The sequence below is a fragment of the Orbicella faveolata genome, unplaced genomic scaffold (genome assembly GCF_042242905.1).
Source record: "Orbicella faveolata isolate gen_17 unplaced genomic scaffold, um_ofav_v1 contig_2, whole genome shotgun sequence".
NCBI lineage: Eukaryota > Metazoa > Cnidaria > Anthozoa > Scleractinia > Merulinidae > Orbicella > Orbicella faveolata.
The window spans coordinates 9,830,752-9,850,977 of record NW_028301547.1 but is presented as its reverse complement, the minus strand read 5'-3'; the positions used below and the strand labels follow the sequence as shown (position 1 = coordinate 9,850,977).

At 39.2% G+C, this 20,226-nt stretch overlaps 1 protein-coding gene across 4 annotated transcripts in view; it reads left to right on the top strand.

The window, feature by feature from the left end:
* The window catches only part of LOC110051174 (endothelin-converting enzyme homolog), a 31,467-nt gene extending 17,017 nt beyond the window's left edge, over positions 1-14,450 (top strand). For 2 of the 4 annotated variants that reach the window (XM_020757195.2, XM_020757186.2), the window contains exons 8-20: positions 379-518; positions 2,232-2,460; positions 4,224-4,322; positions 5,983-6,060; positions 6,891-6,991; positions 7,687-7,745; positions 8,023-8,074; positions 8,692-8,759; positions 9,494-9,618; positions 10,456-10,521; positions 11,014-11,109; positions 11,752-11,828; positions 12,679-14,450. In XM_020757195.2, coding sequence (XP_020612854.2) covers positions 379-518; positions 2,232-2,460; positions 4,224-4,322; positions 5,983-6,060; positions 6,891-6,991; positions 7,687-7,745; positions 8,023-8,074; positions 8,692-8,759; positions 9,494-9,618; positions 10,456-10,521; positions 11,014-11,109; positions 11,752-11,828; positions 12,679-12,778 — 1,290 coding nt within the window. In that variant the 3' untranslated portion in view covers positions 12,779-14,450. Of the gene's footprint in view, positions 1-378; positions 519-2,231; positions 2,461-4,223; positions 4,323-5,982; positions 6,061-6,890; positions 6,992-7,686; positions 7,746-8,022; positions 8,075-8,691; positions 8,760-9,493; positions 9,961-10,455; positions 10,522-11,013; positions 11,110-11,751; positions 11,829-12,678 lie in introns of those variants that run through there. The other 2 variants (XM_089289493.1, XM_089289494.1) reach the window with 2 other exon arrangements.
* Positions 14,451-20,226: the final 5,776 nt, after the last annotated feature.

Genomic DNA, 20,226 nt, shown 5'->3' with positions numbered 1-20,226 from the left:
AGATTTGGAACATTGTTCCTTTGGAAATACGTCGATCCAGTACAGTTTTAGTATTTAAGAAAAACCTCAAGACCTTCCTTTTTACTAAATTTATTAAGAGTAACTCTTTATCATATTTTTAGGTATTTTCCTAGTTTTTCATTTTAGTTTTTAAGTTTCTTAGAGTAAAATTGTAGTTTTTTAGGGACAGTTTTGTAAAGCGTCTCGGGCAAATAATGGATGTGTGCGCTATATAAATGAACTATTATTATTATTATTATTATTTAGCAAAGGGCTTTCATAAGGGTATAACTAAACTTTTAAAAGTCTTTGTGCCCTCTAGATGTGCGCGGCTTTGCTTAATCGTAAATGTGAAATGATTCCTTTGTTTTCTCACAGCTAGAAGTCATGGTCAAGTTCCTGAATACTGCATTTTCCGACCAGGGGAGAGTCTTCTCTTCGTTTAATACAGTTTATTATCCATCATCAGACGCATACCTCCAGTTTTTCAAAGCTATTGGCAAGCAATACCATAACAAGTGAGTATTTCAGTCCAATGGACTTTGGCAAATTATTGTACGGTGCTAAGGATAACCACGGTAAAGATGAACCACAAAGAGTGTAGTCTTACGCAGAATGTCCAAACTATCGCAGCTGTATAAACGGGCCCGTTTCTCGAAAGCCGCGGAAACTTTTCGGGCCCGTAAAGCCATAGCAATATCTCGGTCAAGCTCCGACGCAGGTAGGCTTTCATTTCTTTCATTTGCCATACCGTTAGCTTCCACGTAGCGGAGAAGAGTGTTCATATCACTAGTCGTCTTCTTATTTGTGTTTGCGCTTTTCTGTTTGTTCATATGAAAATCGTCTATGGCCTCCTGACTTTCGCTGAGGCCTGTTTCAGTGTCTACATCAAACGTTTCCAGATCTTCAGGATAATAAAATGCGCTTGATAAATATTCGCCTTCCTCGTCCATGTTGTAAACTCTGTTAAATATCAGTCTTTCAGGTAGTTTCTTTGCGAAGAATGACAATATTTACACGTTTTCTTTTCGTAGTTTTGGTTGCAAATTTTGAATATGCTGGCTTTCGAAAACAAAAAATACACAGCTTATGATGGAAACGATCCGTACGGTGCAATCCAGACCAATCAATCCAAAGAGCCAATCAGAAGGCTCGGATTTACCTCAAGACTACCCTTGCCATATAATAATGCTATGTATCTCACAATAACTGGCAGGATCCTCATGCGCTTTTTAGTCAAGCTATGGTTGATGAGAGTTTTTAAACTACGCACGTTCTGATTGGTCAATAGAGTGGCAAAACCTGCGTTCTATTGTACCGGTAAAGCACGGTTCCCGATGGCAGATTTCTCTAGTTCACGGGAACTAGAGAAATCTGAACACTAGCGATAACAATTGTGATAAAGAGTTTCGGCTTTCACTAGCTGAGACATCAATAACACGAATATCTATTCATTCAACATATACATGGAAATTTACAAGGATCTTCAGGACCAGAAGTTGGGCGGCATATAAAGTTTTATCTTTCTTCCACGGCAGTTTGTTTCTCCTGTACGGAGATCAAGGCTTCTCGAAATCTTTGAAAATGATGCAAATGAAGAAAGAGAAAAAACGAAACGAAACGAAACGAAATGAAACGAAACGAAACGAAACGAAACGAAAAGAAAAGAAAAGAAAAGAAAAGAAAAGAAACGAAACGAAACGAAACGAAACGAAACGAAACGAAACGAAGCGAAAAGAAAAGAAGTATGAGAAGGCACTCGAAGACCATGTTAAAAACTTAATCAATCATTTTATACAGAGAGCTCAAGAACTTGTCAAAGGATGATGTACCCAATCTGTAGCTAGAAACGCCAGGAACGTGCTGAGGTGTAAAGAATTCTCTGGATAGGTAGAAACTTTCAAGACCTCTAGGACCACCCTAAATACAATATCTAGAAGAGTATAGAAACATCTGGGTTCATTAGCAAAGAGCCCTTTCAATCAGTACTTAAGTAACACGCAAAAGCTCAAATAAAGCCAATGGACCCTTTATTGCACTAAAATACGAATGTGCTGTATTTTTGTTTAAGAGAAGCTGACTAGCAGCTCGTACACAGCCTTCCATGCATCCATAACTCGATATATACGCGGTTAGCATGAACCAATTCTTATTATTCCCAGCTCTTTATTAAAATTATGATATTGAAAAGAGGTTTGATGAGGGGCGTGCCTCCTTCTCCTTTCCTTTAGATTCGCAGCTAATATCAACGACTACATAATGTGGCGTGTTATCGACAACTACGTTATGTCAATGCCTTCTCAGTTTGTCCAGGCTAAGCGACAATTCCAGGAGACGATAATTGGAGTGCGAGAATATAAAAGGTGGTCTCACTGTCTGGAGAGCATGATGGAACCGATGGGCATGACTTTAGGAAGATTGTATGTGGATGCGAATTTTGACGAATCTACAAAAACAACGGTGAGGAGCATTTTTAGTTACTCGTGTATGTAGATAAGAACTTCGTGTTATCAGGATTCAGATACGTTTATCGTGACTCCAGTGTCCTTACTCTAGTTCTGTGCTGCAGTTATTTCACTTATGCAAGACAGCACCAAGATAACCAGAATATACTTACTCTGTGCCCTCTGCCCTAGTGACAGTCTGGATTTACTGCCCTAGTGTCTGCTTAGGTCTTCTACTCTGGTGACAATCTGGGTCCTCAGCCCAAGTGACAGTCTAAGTCATCTCCCCTAGTGACTGTCTGGGTCTTCTGCTCCAGCGACTGTCCTGGTCTTCTTCTCTAGTGACTGTCTGGGTCCTCTACCCCAATGACTGTCCTGGTCTTCTTCTCTAGTGACTGCCTGGGTCCTCTGCCCTAATGACTGTTCTGGTCTTCTTCTCTAGTGACTGTCCGAGTCCTCTGCCCTAATGACCGTCTGTCTCGTCTTCTCTAGTAACTGCCTGGGTCCTCTGCCCTATTGACTATGCGGGTCTTCTGTTCTTGAGATTGTCTGGGTCCTCTGCCCTAATGACTGCCCGGGTCTTCTGCTGTAGTAACTGTCTGGGTTTTCTGCCCTAATGACTGTCCGGGTTTTGTGCTCTAGTGACTGCCTGGGTCCTCTGCTCTAATGACTGTCCGGGTCTTCGTCTCTAGTGACTGCCTGGGTCCTCTGCCCTAGTGACTGTCCAGGTCTTCTGCTCCAGGAACTTTCTGGGACCTCTGCCCTAATGACTGTCGGAGTCTTCTGCTCTAGTGATTGCTTGGGTCCTCTGCCCTAGTGACGGTCCGGGTCTTCTGCTCTAGTGATTGCCTGGGTCCTCTGCCTTAATGACTGTCCGTGTCTTCTTCTCTAGTGACTGCTTGGGTCCTCTGCCCTAGTGACTGTCCGGGTCTCCTGCTCTAGGGACTGTCTGGGTCCTCTGCCCTAATGACTGTCCGGGTCTTCTGCTTTAGTGACTGCATGGGCCCTCTGCCCTTGTGACTGTCCGGGTCCGGGCCAGCGAATATAGCTGCCTGGCATCGTTACCTTACTGATTTGGTGTCTCCCGAAGCTCCAAGCCGGGGTTAATAAATATTATTATATGGCTATGTCTCACAAGGACTGGGAACTACCGAATTCACGAATTTGATTGGCTGAAATTGATATTGACCGCGGTCTAGATTTTTCCATCTAGACCGGCATCTACCGGTTACATTTTGCAGTGAAAAAGTTGCAAACTAAAATACAAAAGATATTGACTATTTTCTTCTAACAATATTAGTGGAAGTGCCAAAAAGCCTGATGAGGAAAAAAAGTAAGGAGGACGAGCAAACTTTGGCAGATTTAAGTTCCGCTCATCGCCGTTCGCGAGCAAAATGTCAGCTGGTACAAACCAGTCTAATTGAACAATTAATTTTTTCTTGTTTGCCATATAATAAGCATCTTGTTAACCGAGCTTAGTCGGTCTGTATGGGAGAATCTTGACCTCGGTCGTGTGTACAGACCTCACTGCCTTCGGTCTGTACTCACGACCTCGGTCAGGATTCTCCCATATAGACCTCCTGCTCGTTAATAAGAGCTAAATAATAATGATAAGATGGAACTGGTCAAGTGATGCAGTGTTTCTGTTCTGTTTAAAAAAAATGAAGGCATAATCGTAAACAACGATTTTTAATGTAAATTGCTGTCTCATCTGACCGTGTTATGGCTCTGTTGACGTAGTAAACCAGACGCCACGTCTTGTGGATTGTTGTTTTTCAGGTAAAAGACATGACTTCCCGTCTTCGCACAGCTTTTATTGATAACTTGAAGTCTGCAGACTGGATGGATTACGATACAAAACAAGCCGCTAAGGAAAAGGTATAGAGAAGCGAAAACATTCAAATTTATGGACCGTCTCATTACTTGATCATATACATTTTTTCAGCCATTTCTATTTACTCTGGTATAGAAGGCACCACCATGCAGGTTCTGTCCTCTTCAACATTATCATTTCTTAGAAGGAAAACTGAAAGAATTCCAAGACAAAACAATCCGCTAATTTAAGCCTGGTTTTCACTGCGACATCGCACAAGCACCAGCATAAACATAAGCACCTTAAGGTGGCTCCCTATAGTTTTACGATCGCACGCGCGCTGAGCACGAAAGCTCAAGTAATTTGCGCGCGCTCGAAGGAAAAAGTCAGTGTTTTTGGATATTTTCTGACGTCAACATGAGCACAAAAAGCAAAACTGACAGTGAATTTTCTCGCGTTTCCTTCGGTGAAATTTCGTAAAATTTGGCAGATTGGTAGTAAATATTTTACTTTAGTCGGAGCTCGTTTTTCAGGGAAATCTATAAGACCAGATTTTTTGTAGCGGTAAAAGACATAAATTTGAAAAATCGAAAAAACTGCCTTTACAAACCTTACTTTTTTCGTGTTTTAAATTCGTATTCCGTTGGAAGCGATGTGTTGTAAAAAAATTGGAAGATTTCACGGAAGAAAATTCAAGAAAATCACAAATAAAGCCACACAAACAGTAAAAAACACAGTTGTTTGGGCATTTATAATTCAAGACTAAAACCCAAAATTTTAACAGAGATGATAGCAAACCACTATTTAATCATGTGTTATTACATGTAATACGTTTGAAAGGACTGGGTGTGAAAGCGAATTCAAAAACAGCATTCAAAACATAGCACTTGCGCGCGCAACGCCATGAATGATTACCCTATGGAGCCACCTTAAGCATGCACAGAATGGATAATTGCCCTATTTTCCGTCCAATACTTCCCAGATACAGTAAAACAATACGGCGGGCTCATGTTTATGCACATATATGCTTACAGCAGCGCGTTCTCCCAAGCACAAGAAGACGAAGATGTTCTGCTTGTGCTTGAACTTGTTTCATGGGCATCCTCACTACCTTTATGTTTTTCTTGTCAGTGCTTGTGCTTGTGTCTTAGTGAAAACCAGGTTTAAAAGGTACAGAAAAGCGCATGAAAACCTTTTGAAGATCTTTTTTGTTTCATCTGAGTTTTTTTCCTTGTGTCTCTGTCGAAAGCTGTTTTCTCGGCCTTCTTGGCCTCGTCTTAGAACCATCTTACCCAATACAGTAAACATTTGATCGCTCCGGCTATGTTATTTTAAGTCAGTTTTAACAATCTTGGTAGAGCCTGCAGAGCTTAGTGTAGATGCTTGTTTAATTTGATGATGGGAAGACAATGTAGAATTGTAATATCCACTTAACACAAGTCTTCCTAAACTCTTCTTTTGTCATTTTCTCATCGGAAGTGGCATGGAATACGGCGCGTTTCTGAAGAGAAACCGCATTCAGCTGTGTTTCATACCTAACTGATTGCTGACGCTTGAATTGAGTGTAAGCCCAGTCAGTCTTATATCGTCCATATCTTCACCGTATATTCTTTTTTTCATGTTTCGGATAAATAGTTTTCGGGGGAAAAAAACCCATGTTATATATTGTGTCGTCATCTTCGTTCTCAGTTTATATGATAATTTTACTCTCGTATTCCAATCCAGGCCCAAGCAATCAAAGAAGATATCGGGTATCCCCCTTACATCAAAAATGACACCAAACTTGACGCGCAATACTCAATGGTAAGTAATTACTATTTTGTATATTCGCTTATGTGACATCTCTAAGGATGACCAGCTCGATCAGACATTTCAAAAATTTAAGGTGGCTCTGAACCACATGTACAGAAAAAGTTTTAAACTTTGCCAAAAGTTGTGTCATATCCTGCTAATCGAATCTCGAGTAAAAAATGTGGGTTATGGAGCTCATTAGCAGTTAAAGCTAAAATTAAGGGTGTTTGTACCAGGTCATACTGTTGCTATGGTAAGCTATTGTGCCACGATGATGATAGCGGGGTTTCCAGCAATCGTTGGGCAGCTGTTTGGTACCGGGATTGTTACATCAACTGAAAAAGAGTGGTTATATTGACTTATCACAATCTTAATCTCGGAAAGTTCTGGAAACTGTTGTTAGCTACTTTAATAATATCATGTATATCTTTAGCGTTAAACAATGAGTTTTTACCCTTGATCGTACTATATGAAAATTTTCGAAAGTGATTGGTTATTCGCAGGCCCGATTTGAGCAGAATTGGATAGTTTCAGTTTGAGCGCCATGCCAGGTGTTATTTAACAGTACACTTCATGCCCGGTTAACAGTTTGAGCCTCATTTGCATGCTCTCGCTGTTATTGGACCGTTGCACTTGCCTTGAATAGTTTCCTTCTCTCATGGGAGTGAAACACAACTCAGCTACTTTTATTCACCCACAAGTTGTACTTATCAGCTTTATTTGCTCATATTTTATTTAGTTATGACCACTGTGAGCTCGTTACAGACCGAACCAGTTTAGCCTGCTTTTGTAAAACTTATCACTTGGTTTAAATGTCGACTTAATGATTTTTGTTTTCTCAGCTGGTTGCAAGGAACGACTATTTTGCAAACGAAGTGGCAATGAACAAGATGATTATACAAAAGAATTTTGTAATGCTTGACCAGCCGGTCAACAAAGACTTGTAAGTGTGATGTGCTTTGGGATTTAATTACTGAACCACGTTTCATGGCGAAAATGTTTTTGGATCCGTTAGTCGTACGTGGCGAACCTGATTCTGATATCATTGATATCTGACAACGAAGTGATGGGGTAGGTAGTTATCTTGAGCCCGCAGTCTTCCTCGGAGACGTTGCTAAGCGACATGCCATTTTCTTATTTTATGATTTCGTGCTTTTCGACCGTGAGTTCCCTGTCAGGTTTCTTGATGTAAACGTGCAGTAGTAGTAATAGAGTATGAAGCCGACTAGGGAGTCCCTTCCTAAAAACAAACCGAAGTAAAACAAATAATTATCGCAAACTGCTACTCTGCGCATTGACTATGTAGTAATAATGAAAACTGATGTGGCCACCGTGTTCGCCAGAAAGTCCTGATCCCTAGATTCACCCTTCTAATTTACGTTTTACAATTGTATAACTCCATGATTCTGATAGAAAAAGGAACGATGTTGTAAATTTCAGTTTCTTCAAATAAATGTCCAACGTTAACTATCACTTGTAGGAAACTTAGGCTTGTAATCTGATTGCTTTAGATTAGTTATCTCAATAAACTGAATTACTTGAAGTTGAGGCATCGAGTGTGTACTACGCATTTCCTGCTTTTACGACTAACATCAGGTCGTGCTAATTATAACATATATCTCTGAATGGCCTCCTTAGGTGGATGGAAAGTCCTGCGGAAGTCAATGGATATTACAGTCCACAGCAAAACCGAATAGGTAAGTTTATTTTCTTCATTGAACGAGAAGAACCCGTGTAAAAGGGGCCCGGCTTTAGACAATCTTATCATACCGTGTAGGTGCCTCCACAGAGAGTATACGTCCTGGGTATAGCCAATGGCCTGCGAAAATCAGCTTCACTTTGTTTCTTAGAAGCTGCTATGAATGCTTTGGACATGACTTACGTCTTTAAAAATCGCTTTGCCAGATAATGTACTACAGCGGAACTTACTTTATCAATATAATTGTTGGTCTTGCATTTACTTTTTCTTCGCAGTATTTTTGGCTGGAATCCTGCAATCTCCATTTTACAGAAAACTTTACCCAAAGTAAGTAATGGTGGACCCTGTCGCTGGATTCTAAGAAGAAGGGTGGGAAGCAAGAAAATATATTAATTATTCTTTCTGGCTGGTTAAATGTCAAATGTCTTTATATTTCAAAACAAACTGTCCGTTTTTTTCGTGGCAGGAGGTCTCAAGGTCACCGTATACCTGTAGAGGTTCCTCGCGTCCAAACACCTAAAACCCTGTATCAAATTAAAGCTTATAGAGCTGGCTATCAAACTAAAACAAGAATTTTGAAATATAATAAACTGTCAAATTTTTCGTGAGCTGTAAATGCGAGAGTTCGGATCATCAGAGAATTTTGTTTTTCGCGAATTTAATTTGCTCCTCAGTTTCAGGATCGAAAGCGCTAAAACAAAATCATGTCTGCGTTTTACCATATTCAATTGCAGTGGAAAGTTACAGAGCATTTTCGAAATAGGATTAAAAATATCTAGTCGTACAAAAATCGCTCTCGGAGGAAAAACACTTTCAAAATACAAAATTTGCAGACACGTTTTTGTTGTTTCTATGATAAACTAGCGAGCGCAAACGAACAAATTCCCTTTGACTTGTACGTTTGAAGATTTCTCTATAACGTTCAATGTGCAATGTTTCTTCAGATATCTCAACTATGGATCATTGGCAATGGTCATTGGTCACGAAATTACACACGGATTTGACAGCCAAGGTAGTATTTATTTGTAGCCCTTGCTATCCCCAACTTTGTTACTTAATTTGTCCTCTTCCTATCCAAGTAACTAGCCTTCCTATCAAATGAGCCTGTATAGACTACATTGTGCGGTTTAAAACCCCCCTATTCGGAGTTGGTCTTTTAACGTGGTATTATATTTTCATACCCCAATGCGCCATTTGGTTGCATTTTTGGAATTTTAATAAACGTATGAGCCAGTGACTGTTCTCAGTTCAGGCCGGAAGGTTTTTTTCTTAACCTCTGCCACGCCATAAGACCAGAGAAGACAGTGACCCATTAACAACGTCAAACCTAAAAACGTAAGGCTAAATAGATAAACAACAGCCTCCATTTGGCGCGAAAATATACCCATATATTTATCCGCAGACGTTATCTGTTCTGAGAGGCGAACAGTTTTCCGGGAGCGACGCTTCGAGGAAAAGATAATGTCTTAAGACAAAATAATATCCGCGCATAGTTTCAAAGTCAAATGGAGGCTATTGTGTTTCTTATCCTTAGAATATTTTTCGCAACACGCGCAGTTTTGAAAACTGGGGAATATCACTCGGATATTCCCCACTTTTAGCGGGGGCCTATTCAGTCACGTAAAGCGTTCAGCCCAATCGCGTGCGAGCGAAATTATTTGATGGATTATAAGTCAAGATACGCCGACCGTAGTATGACGTCAAAGTGCGGCTCAACATCCGTTAATGATGAACTTGCGTTTTTAGGACGAACGTTTGATGCAAATGGTAATGCGAAAGATTGGTGGTCTGATAGTTCGGAGCAGAATTTCAAGACAAAAGCTTATTGCCTGGTTAATCAATACAACAGCTACGAAGTGTTTGGAGAGTATGTAAGTGTGACAAAAACCGCATTCCTGTAGAAAGCAGTACAAAACTTTATTTTGTACCCGTTAACTAGCTGATGGAACACGTACACGGCATCCACAGACTTGAAATCAGAACGATCTTGCGCGCCTTGTGGAAACAGTCATAAAAACAAAACAAAACAAAAACAAACAAACAAACACAAAAACAAAGTCATAAAACTAGCTTTAATTCATACGATGTTAACGATACGAAAAGTTTAGAGGTCGGTTTAATATTGCTACCTCCGGTTTTTGCTTGGGAAGTTATCGTAGTTAATGTTGCTTACCCTCAGGAAGAAGCGACCTTCAACCATAAAAAAAAGAGAAGATGGAAAAACAACAACAACAACAGCAGCAACAACAACAACAAAAAAGCCAAAAACATAGATCAAAGAAACAGTGGAGAATAAAAGACCCTTCTTGGATTTTTGAGGGAAAGGGCTTTTAATAGTCCTAACCCTCAGGAATAAACGACCTTAAAAGCATAAAAAAAGAAGAAAGAAAACCGAAACAAAACACAAACACAAACACAAGCTTCACAGACATAATAAACAGTGGAGAATAACAGACCCCTGTTGGATTTTAGTTTAAGTAAAGCATTTGTTTTGGTGGTGTAATAAATACAACTGTGAAAGACAATGATTCTTTTGCATTTTTTTTCTGAACATTGTGTGAACACCAGAGTCGCAAAAGTTAGAGCACGAAGGTAGTTCGCAGGACCTCTCATTTGAATGGTCGCAACTTTCAGGATCCTTGAACATTCAAAGTCAAAAACGTAGAAATATGTCTTGTGTTTTTTTTTTTTTTTTTTTTTCCTTGCAGATAAATGGCCAACAAACTTTAAATGAAAACATAGCAGATAATGGAGGGATAAAGCTTGCATATGATGTAAGCCACCGCTTATTCAGATCTCCGTCGTGATTCAACAGATTTGAAGAACACAGTAAATGGTTGTAAACTTGATTACAGGTCTAAATCGTGGGTAGAGGATCTTTTTGGTCTCAGTTAAGATTTGCCCAGCTGAGATTGGGAGAATTTACTGATGCTAAGTTCTTCTTTCCCTACTCTTACGTATCCTACTACGTCCTTCTATTTCTCCTCTTGGAAAGGGTTAGAAAAAGAAAGTTCAGTATTTGGAAATGTCTTTAGGAGTTCCGTGCAGCTCTAAATAAAGAATAAATATTATAACTACTAAATATAACTTACAGTTTTAAGGAATCCCTATTCATCACGCTCATCTGTATTTTATTTCTGTGGCTCACATCTTAAATATTCCTTGGCTTGAAATGTTGCGTCATAACAGCGTGTTCTACAAGTTTGTAAGGCATTGAACTTCTCATATTTATTAACTTTTTATCTTTATCAAACCTCTGTATTTAGGCATATCAGTCTTGGGTCGACGACAACAAAAAAGAGGGGCGGTTACCTAACCTGGATTTGAGTGTGGATCAACTTTTCTTCATTGGATTTGCTACGGTGGGTTACTGAGCACGCTTTGTTTTATAACTGCGTATTAGTGTTACTAGTATTAACACTTGAAAATGAGGGAAAAAATGTTCTAAACTTTCTTTTAGCCATGTTTTATGTTAGACAGTATGATCACAGGGTTAGCGTATCTTTGTCACATCATTGTTTCGGTCCAAATAGATCTTTCAGCGGTTCTTTTTTCTTAATATAATGACTATATTATAATCGACCAATTTGAATAAACTGCAATTACTAAATGGTCGTTTAACCCAATAACTTAGCTGCTGCATTTCACAGCTTTGAACTGAGAAAATCTAGGCTGGTGAGGGTACATAAACAAGCTTTATCATTTGACAGAGAAAATAACTTCATTGTGGCTGGTTGAAAGCAGGCCAAGTTTTCGATATTTTTTTTTTGCTTTGCACTGCAGCGCAAATTAACGTTACACTGATAACGTGATAATGGCTCCTGCAATTTTGATTATCACTTGTAGTGTAAATCGTTAATAGCACTCCCATTCAAACGGTTACTAATTTCACAATTCTCTGAAAAAATATAACTAACAATTGTTCATTGAGATGTAAAAGTCGTTACGCAGGGAGTATTGACTTTATTGTCATTTATAACATGACACTGTTTCTCTAATGTTAGCCATGGTGTAGTGTCTACAAGAAGCAAGCTGCTCTTTACCAGTTGAAGACTGACGTACATTCGTACCCAAAATACAGGTATGAATATTTCAATTGCAAATCTTAGCCCAGTTATGTTACTATTGGCAAGCTATTGTACACCGAATTGCGTTTGATAGAATCCCATGCAAAGAAGCTCCACAAAGAGCAGTTCAAAGTCTTCAAATATTCCTTGCAGCTTGCGTTTTAGATTTACATACAGAACCAGTCAATGAAAACATGTCAAAATGGCGGTATATTAAATTTTGAAACCCTTTGTAACAGTCCATGATTCCCATAATAACACTTACAGAGACCTCAGCATGTGTGTTTTGATACTGTATTTTGTTGACATGGCAACGGCGAAGGTGTTCAAATTTTTTTTACGATCCACGTAGAGTGTTTTTGCGAGGAAACAAAAGTCCCCAAATACGCGCGTTTTGTCAAAATTTTGATGAAACGTGAGTGAAAGCATTTCTTAATTTCACGAGTATAACAGTCGGTTACCTTTTAATATCAAAGGTGACAAATTACACTTACAATCGTGGGTGTTTGACTTGTTTATTGTCCTGAGAAATTTCGCGCCAAACGTTGCCATCTGATGGCAATTTTGCAATTCCGAGGTTTTCATTTGATTACCTTCTATAATTTGCCTAACTTGTAATCTGAGAGGCCAAACCGTGTACCAACGGCATTGTTACTGGAGAGTTTAAGATTGGCGTTTATGGCAAACGGTAGTTTTTGCCGTTTGCCGTAATCACAATCTTCATTCTTGCTAATGACTCACGCATGGCGAGCTCCTCGAGATTATAAATGCATCATTACGTTATGATGGCTTCATATTTTTAGTTTTTTTTTTCTTTTTTTGGTGCAGATCTCATTCGTTTACTTTCCTTCCATTTTTTCGCAGGGTGCTTGGTCCGCTATCCAACTTTAAGAAATTTGCAGACGCGTACAGTTGTAAGCGTGGGAGTAAAATGAACCCTCGTTTCAAGTGTTCCGTGTGGTAATCACGGGCTAGCTCCTCCAGTTTTGCTCGTGTAAAGTAGTAGTAGTAGTAGTTGGACCGAGTGGAGTACCATTCAGGGAGTACATCGGACGAGCGCGGAGCGTGAGGCCGATTTGAAATTACGAGCACCATTACTCTCTGTGTTGTACGACACGAGGTACAAGTACTAATTTATCGCATCAATAACAAATTTCGAGATAAAAAAGCGAAAAAGTCAGTAGTATTTTTCATAAGTTTTTTAAAACTTTAAAGAACATTTACACTGAAGCCATTAAAGCTCACGCAATGGGCGTGCGAATGGTGTAGGTATTCAATTACAAAAAGTTGTAACACCTACTTGATCGCGCGTAGATTACGTGACAAATAGACGCGCGGACAACCAATACAATCGAGAATTTTGTTGTAGAGACGATCATTACAGTAATCAAGTGCGCTGTTAAAACAGAACTATTTAGTGCTTCTAAGCGTAGTTTTTGTGAGGACGGCAACAGCCTCTTTCAAACCGGACACCATTGAGAGACAAATAACTGTCAAAGAGAGACATGAGAAAGGGCTGGAGGAAATGTGTTCGTGAATTAAGTAGTTTACACTATTTATATCTCGTAGAACTATTACTTTGCAAAGTATCGTTTAAGCCGATATAAATTGTAGGTAATTGGATACTATTAGTGTAAGAAATATATACCTCTTACTAACCAAGCTCGAGGTCCGTACTGTGATTTATGGACCGAGTTTTCTTCGCCTCGATTTATGGCCGAGCGCGAAGCGTACGGGCCATACATCGAAGGGAAAAAACCGTATAACTTACAGTACGGACAGAAAAGACACTGTTAGTAAGGTCAGATAGTTATTATATCTCTACTGGGTCCGAGAGCGATTTCTATTCACGTCTAACGGCTTCAAATTTCTGACGCGGGTCGAAATTAAAACGAATCAATTTGAAATCGTTGTTAAGTAGTTAAGTCGTCAGCATATTTAAATACACAATTTAAGTAGAAGAAAGCATTAAACTTTCACTTGCTATAAAAGTTGACAACACTTGGCGATAAATCACGAAACATTTTTGCCACAAAAACAGCTTTAAATTTTAGTGGGTCGTACAGTAGAATACAGTAGAATTGACCAATCACAAAGCGCATAGTAACTAAGAGATATAATAAAATAAATTAGCTTTATGTTTTGTACGTAACTAGCGTTAGCGTCGAAGGTTTTATAAAAGATTGTAGAAAACATTAAGGGAAAAGAACAATTTGAATAGCACTAGACGAATATAACTACAGAATAAGAAGAACATAGGTAGAAAACTAAAATAAATTGCAAGAGTCATCATCTTGTGCAGGAGTAAATGTCGATGCAATTTACCCAGCACTTTGGTAAGGGTTCCCGGCATTTACATTTTATTGTTGTTGTTTGTTTTTTTTTTAATTAATCAAAACTAAAACTACCAAAGTACTAGAGCATGTATTCCCCCTGTTTGTTATGTTTTCGTTGCCTTAGAAGGAAGATTTAAGATTCTCTAATTCCTGAAGACGCCGCAAACATGCAAGCGGCAAGCTGGCTTTATGTACTCTGAACTCCATTTTGCCGTTAGATCAATGCGACTGAAATGATTACTGTGTCCTTGTAAGGATAATAAGGTAAAAGTATTAGAAATAAAAGAACTATTATGATGATACTGCTTTAGGGGTTTACATGCTCTCCTCGGATAACTGTTCTTAATTGTAAAAACAGAGGTTTTCTTCTTCGCTATTTTTTGATTCAAGCAAATTCCATTAGACCTTTGTGTCATTCGTAACCAAGCAGGGGACATTTGCAAAAACAGCAGCGAATATAAGTGTCTTTATAATCCATCAAACATTTTCGCTCTCATGCGATTGGTCTGAACGCGTCACTTGACTAAATATGCCCCAGCTAAAACTGAGGAATTACCAAGTGATATTCCTCAATATTCAAAACTGCGCGTGTTGCGACAAATGTTTGAAGGATAATAATTATCTGTTCCTTAAAGCTCACAGTTTTCCTCGAGCGCTACGCTCCAGGAAAACTTACCGCTTCTCAGAATAGACAATGTCCACGACAGCCAAGTGTACTTTTTCAGCCACGGCTCGAAACGTTTTCGTCCTTTGCAACTTTAAAGAGTTAAGGTCCGGTAATACGGGCAACATTTTCCTTCAACTTGTCTCGCAACACTGTTGCATGGCAGGTTTAAACACATTGTTGCGCGTATTACCACGTTTGTGACCAACTTGTCTCGCAGCAAAATACAGTGTTGCAAGTCTGCAGAATTCTACAGGTATAATTGCTTAATCGTGTATAAAATAAAGATGGCGCCTTTTTTTTTAACATAATTTAGCATTTCGACGAAGTTGCACTTCGACTTCTGGCCGTCATTTTCTTCTTAATTTTCCGTGCCAGAGAAGTTCTCTCAGTATGAAGCTTAGTGTCGTTTCAGGTAGCTAGGCGAAAAGTTGTATTTTTGCGACAGTTCTTCCAAGCCTTTTGTCTTTTTTCCTATTTCTTTTGAAGGGACAAACGAGGTGTCCCAAAGACTCTGATAGCCCCCGAGGTCTTTGTACAGGACAAATTTATGACTTTCCGAGAGTTACTGGTCTACTTCGAATTCAGGCTCGCCTTCACCGTTCGCCATGTTTTTTTTTTAATTTGCTGCGCTCCGCGACGGCCAATCACAAGCGCTGAATTCAAATTTGTTGCGAGACAAGTTGTAGCTTCAGTGGCAATACGAGAAGCAAAACTAAAATTTGTTGCGGAAAGTAGAACTTGAGTCTACTTTGCGCAACATATTGCCTCAACTTGCAACACTGTATTTTGCTGCGAGACAAGTTGCTTACAAACGTGGTAAAACGCGCAACAATGTGTTTCAACTTGCAATGCAACAATGTTGCGAGACAAGTTGAAGAAAAATGTTGCCCGTATTACCGGACCTTTACCTCTGTTGTCGTTGTGTCAAATGTGTGCCAATTCTTGTTATAAAACAGGATGACCCAGCCCCATGGGTAGCTGAAAATTGAACAACCCACCACCTTTGTATACGGCTGGCGCGAATGAGAGTTGTAATGACCAATAATAATAGCAATAATAATAATAATAATAATAATAATAATAATAATACATAATATTTTAAGAGGAAGCCTCCAATCACCATAAGGTGGTTTTCAGGAGGGTCCTCTGAAAAAATAAATGTTAAACCTTTAAAATACATAAAAATCTAAAATACAATAAAAAGGACAAAAACCTATGCGGTAAGCTAACTAAGATTAAAAACTAAAACAAGAATTAGGATCAGGATTTAGCAGGTGGGAAAAACTTTACTGTCCTAACGTCAATATATGTTAGCAGGAAACGCATTGAAATCGGGCAACTTTTCTCGCTGGAAATGGCTTTAAATACTCACGAAAAGAATGTACAATTAAAACTATATTAGATTGCAAGAAGTGGAAAATATGAAACATTTTGTGTTTCCAAGCTTCTAATTGCGCTCCAAAACTGGGTCACCGGCTAAGGCTGTCCATAAGTTGCTCGGCAACGTTTGAGCAACTTTTGGATTTTGGGGCAACTTTTGAGCAACTTATTAGAGTTTTGGAGCAACTTTTGAGCAACTTTTTGAGAAAATTGGAGCAACTTTTTGAGAAAATTGGAGCAACTTGTGGACAGCCCTATCACCGGCAACTCGCTCTTAGTTCGTCGAGCGTCGTCAGGTGAGGTATTAGTTGTGCTATTCTGGGGAAAAAAAAACCAGATATGCTGTTCCTCGTCAAATTTAACCCGGAATTCTCAGTTTAACTATGACAAGAGGCCGAAGCAACTGTAACATTGTCTTTGCCTTTGTTAATTAGCTGCGATGAAAAGGACTGTTGTCGTGTCGTTTCGGTAGGACAGCTCGGTTTTGATTACCGCTTGTACTGCGGGCGCAGCCGCAGTATGCAAGACAAGGGCTCAAAAACTGATGAACCAACCCCTCTCGTGCGTGACGCGAAAGAAAACCGCGAGAAAAAAAATGGCCGCGCGAAATCCTGGAGGCGAGGATCGCGCGAAAGGAGGGACTACCGCCTAAGCCCAAGAGTTTTCGGTGTAGGATTTCTCATCTTGACGTCCTCTCATTATCGCCTGTTGTCAATAACCCTGGGATATATCCTGAATAAAATTGCTCTACTCTACTCTTCAAGTAGCCAGGCAAAAACATATGCCGTGAGAAGTATATCTTCGTTCAGTGTTCGTTCAGCGGAACTGCCAAAGAAGTTTTAAAAAGAAGACGGCGAATGAGGCATCTTGTAACGGTTTTCGCTGCATCTGTAGGTGTAAATCTTAAATTTATTGCGAAAAAAAAAATCCAAATGCAGAGTTTCAACCGAGAATTTACATCATGTATTTGACATAGGAGATCATCCAACTGCGGTGAAATGTTTGCCGATAGCAGCGGAAAGTTTCGGGTGAATGTCCGGTTTCAAGTAAAACTCCGGTTCAATCTTTGATACAAAGGTTACTTGACACGGTTTCGAGATCGAAAACGTCCAAAACCGTAATGATTCGATTTAGCGCTCTACCTTGCGCTCCCAAATTTTATTACATGTAACTCGACGCCTAAATCAACATCGGACTTCAAAACTCAACACCTAATCTGATTACCTCAACAGATATCAACATCGGACTTCGTTACTCAACGTTTAACTTTACAGTAAACAACATTGGACTTTATTACTCAACGTTTCACTTTTAGTAACTCATAAAGTATACGTAAACAACATCGGACTTTAATTGAAGACTCAACATCCAACTTTACAGTGGTCTGTGATCAACATCGGACTTCATAACTCAACACCTAATCTAATATACTTTGTAGAAATCAACATCGGTCTTTTTAACCCTTGGACTCCCGTGCCGCCCGTAACCAGCCATGACGAGCCTTGGCCTGTGTTCCACTTCTTACGTCATCATCTTTGACCAAAATTGATATCATCTATACTCAACTTTTGCAGGAGGAAAATATCTTTCCAATGATACCCAGATCAGAGTGATCGGCTCAATGGAGCCTGAAACATGCACGAAAATGCTCAGAAATCTGATTGAAACTCAGAGCAAAATTTCCTGCGACTACACGTGGCTACTCCATGGTAAAAATTGCCCGTCTCGATGATGCTTTCTCAGAATGTTTTGAATTGGAAGCAAGCACAGTAAAAAGTCAATCACTGCAGCAAAAATAAAAAAAAGAAAAGATTAAAAAAAAGGAGAAAAAGGAAAGGCGAAAAATAAAATAAAATAAAATAAAAACGAAGAACCTAAAGACGTAGGTCACTTTCTTAAAATTTTGATTTCTGCGGATGCCTGAGCAAAACCGACGTAAAACGCGGCGCTAGTGGAAAGAAAGGCATCCTGTCATGTTGCAAATGCCTTTTTGAGTAGATTGGAGCTAATTTGGCCCATATCGAGCCTGAAAATCTCCAAAATGTCCAAAAAATGCGTTTTTGGCAAAAAAAAAAAAAAAAAAAACCTTCGGGAGTCAATGGGTTAATCACGTAACCAAATTTTTCAAAAGATGAGTCCCTTGGTGCGTGATGAATTTGGGAAATCTATGCACAGCAAGCTCAAAAACGCCAGGAATTCCGCAAAATTTGGATTTTAGGATTTTTTGTTAACTCAACATAGAACTTAACAGTAATCAACATTGGACTTTAATAAATAACTCAAAATCCAACTTTACGGTAATCAGCTCAAACTTCAACATCCAAGTTTACAATAATCAACATCGGACTTTATAACTCAGCATTGCACTCTGTAACTAAGCAACACTCAATATCGGACTTTTGTCAAGCTATCGAAACAAAATATTAAGCTTTGCCATCGCTATGTTCGTCCGTTCAATGTTAATGTTAAGGTTTTATGCGCGCGTTTCACATCTGCATACAGAATGGGCTTATATGATGGCGGAGAAAAAGAGACTGCTGCACCGCGAAACATGCATATGTGACACCCACAAAACCTATACCGATTTTCCTATATTTCCCCAGCTAAATGGGCTGTAATATCACGAGCAATAAACATTAATGGCTTTATGTAAAAGACTACTGGCGAATAAATGACTGCAAAGCCGTCGGCGAAAATAATATTCAAATTACGCAATAGCATGAATAATTATTAAATTTGATGACAGCCCGTCTTTGAAAATTTGGACTTTGGCTTCTAAACATATTTCTTGGATTTACCTTGTACGATAATCAATCTTTAAACGAATTTTCTTTAAAATTTTTTCTATTTTCCCATCCCTCGTTGAGACGGGATTTGCCATTTGATCCTCGAGGTGTAAAAATAAACATATTGTGTTTATGTAGATTTAATCGTTTTGTTCAATTTATTTGGTGTGGCATGGTGAAATGCTGATTTATGAATTTCTTTGAAGGTTATTGTGTCAAGTAAATGTTTATTATTTTATGGGAGCTCCTCTTTTAGGCTTGGCAAAATCTATCTGTCATGAAATTAGGAATATTGGATTGGTTTTCATATCATACAGCCTGTATGTCCTTGAAGTACACATCACCAGACAACTGCAACAAAGAAACGTACTTGAGCTTTTTGTTAGAACAGGCTGAGAGCCTGTCTGACATTAAAACTAATAGCTGCATGTAGTATTGCAAAGATCACTTAATTAATTTTATCATCAGTTCTCGAGGCGCCAGTAGCCCCCCCCCCCCCCCCCCCGGGAGGAAGGGGGCACTGTCGTATATGGGCTTTATAGGTATGTGCCACTGTGAAGGGTATGGTTTTCAAGCAGTTTACTCTAGGATAAGGTATATAAATCAGAGCGTTTGGGTCTAGAATAGGGTATCATTTTTTGCGAAACTGACCAGTTGGTTGAAGATTTTATCTAGACTAAGGAAACCAGGAATTGCCACTCAAAAATATATATATAAAAAAAATCGGTTAGTTTAAATTTACGCAAATAAGCCTCTACAGTGTCGATAGATGGGGGGATTTGGGGAGTTTACTCTAGTATAGGGTAGCAAAATTCAAAATTCACATCCTTACCCAGAAATTCCCAAAGTAACCCTCCCCCCCCCCCCCCCGGGCAGTAGGCGCATAAGACCGTTAATTAATTTCATGGCAGGCAGAAGTTGTTCACGGGTCTTCACACAGTCTGCATGTCAAAGATCTGAGCCGCTAGAGGAGATTTTTAGAAGAATTTTTTCAGGGGTAGAATACTGTTTCTACTATTTCAAACGGAAACATGTACAATTGTCGAATATTTCGCCTCGACAGAACAGTTTAAATGCCCCGGAATACACATAAATTAAAGTTTCAAACAATAGTCTAAATTTTTCTTTCGTGTGTATTAGCAGTATTAGCATGCAAAGATATTCATTGTACCGCAAGGTCAACTGTGTTGTGATCGATTTGTTTACATGGTCCTGAAACAGTCGCCAAAGCATCCTTACGTCT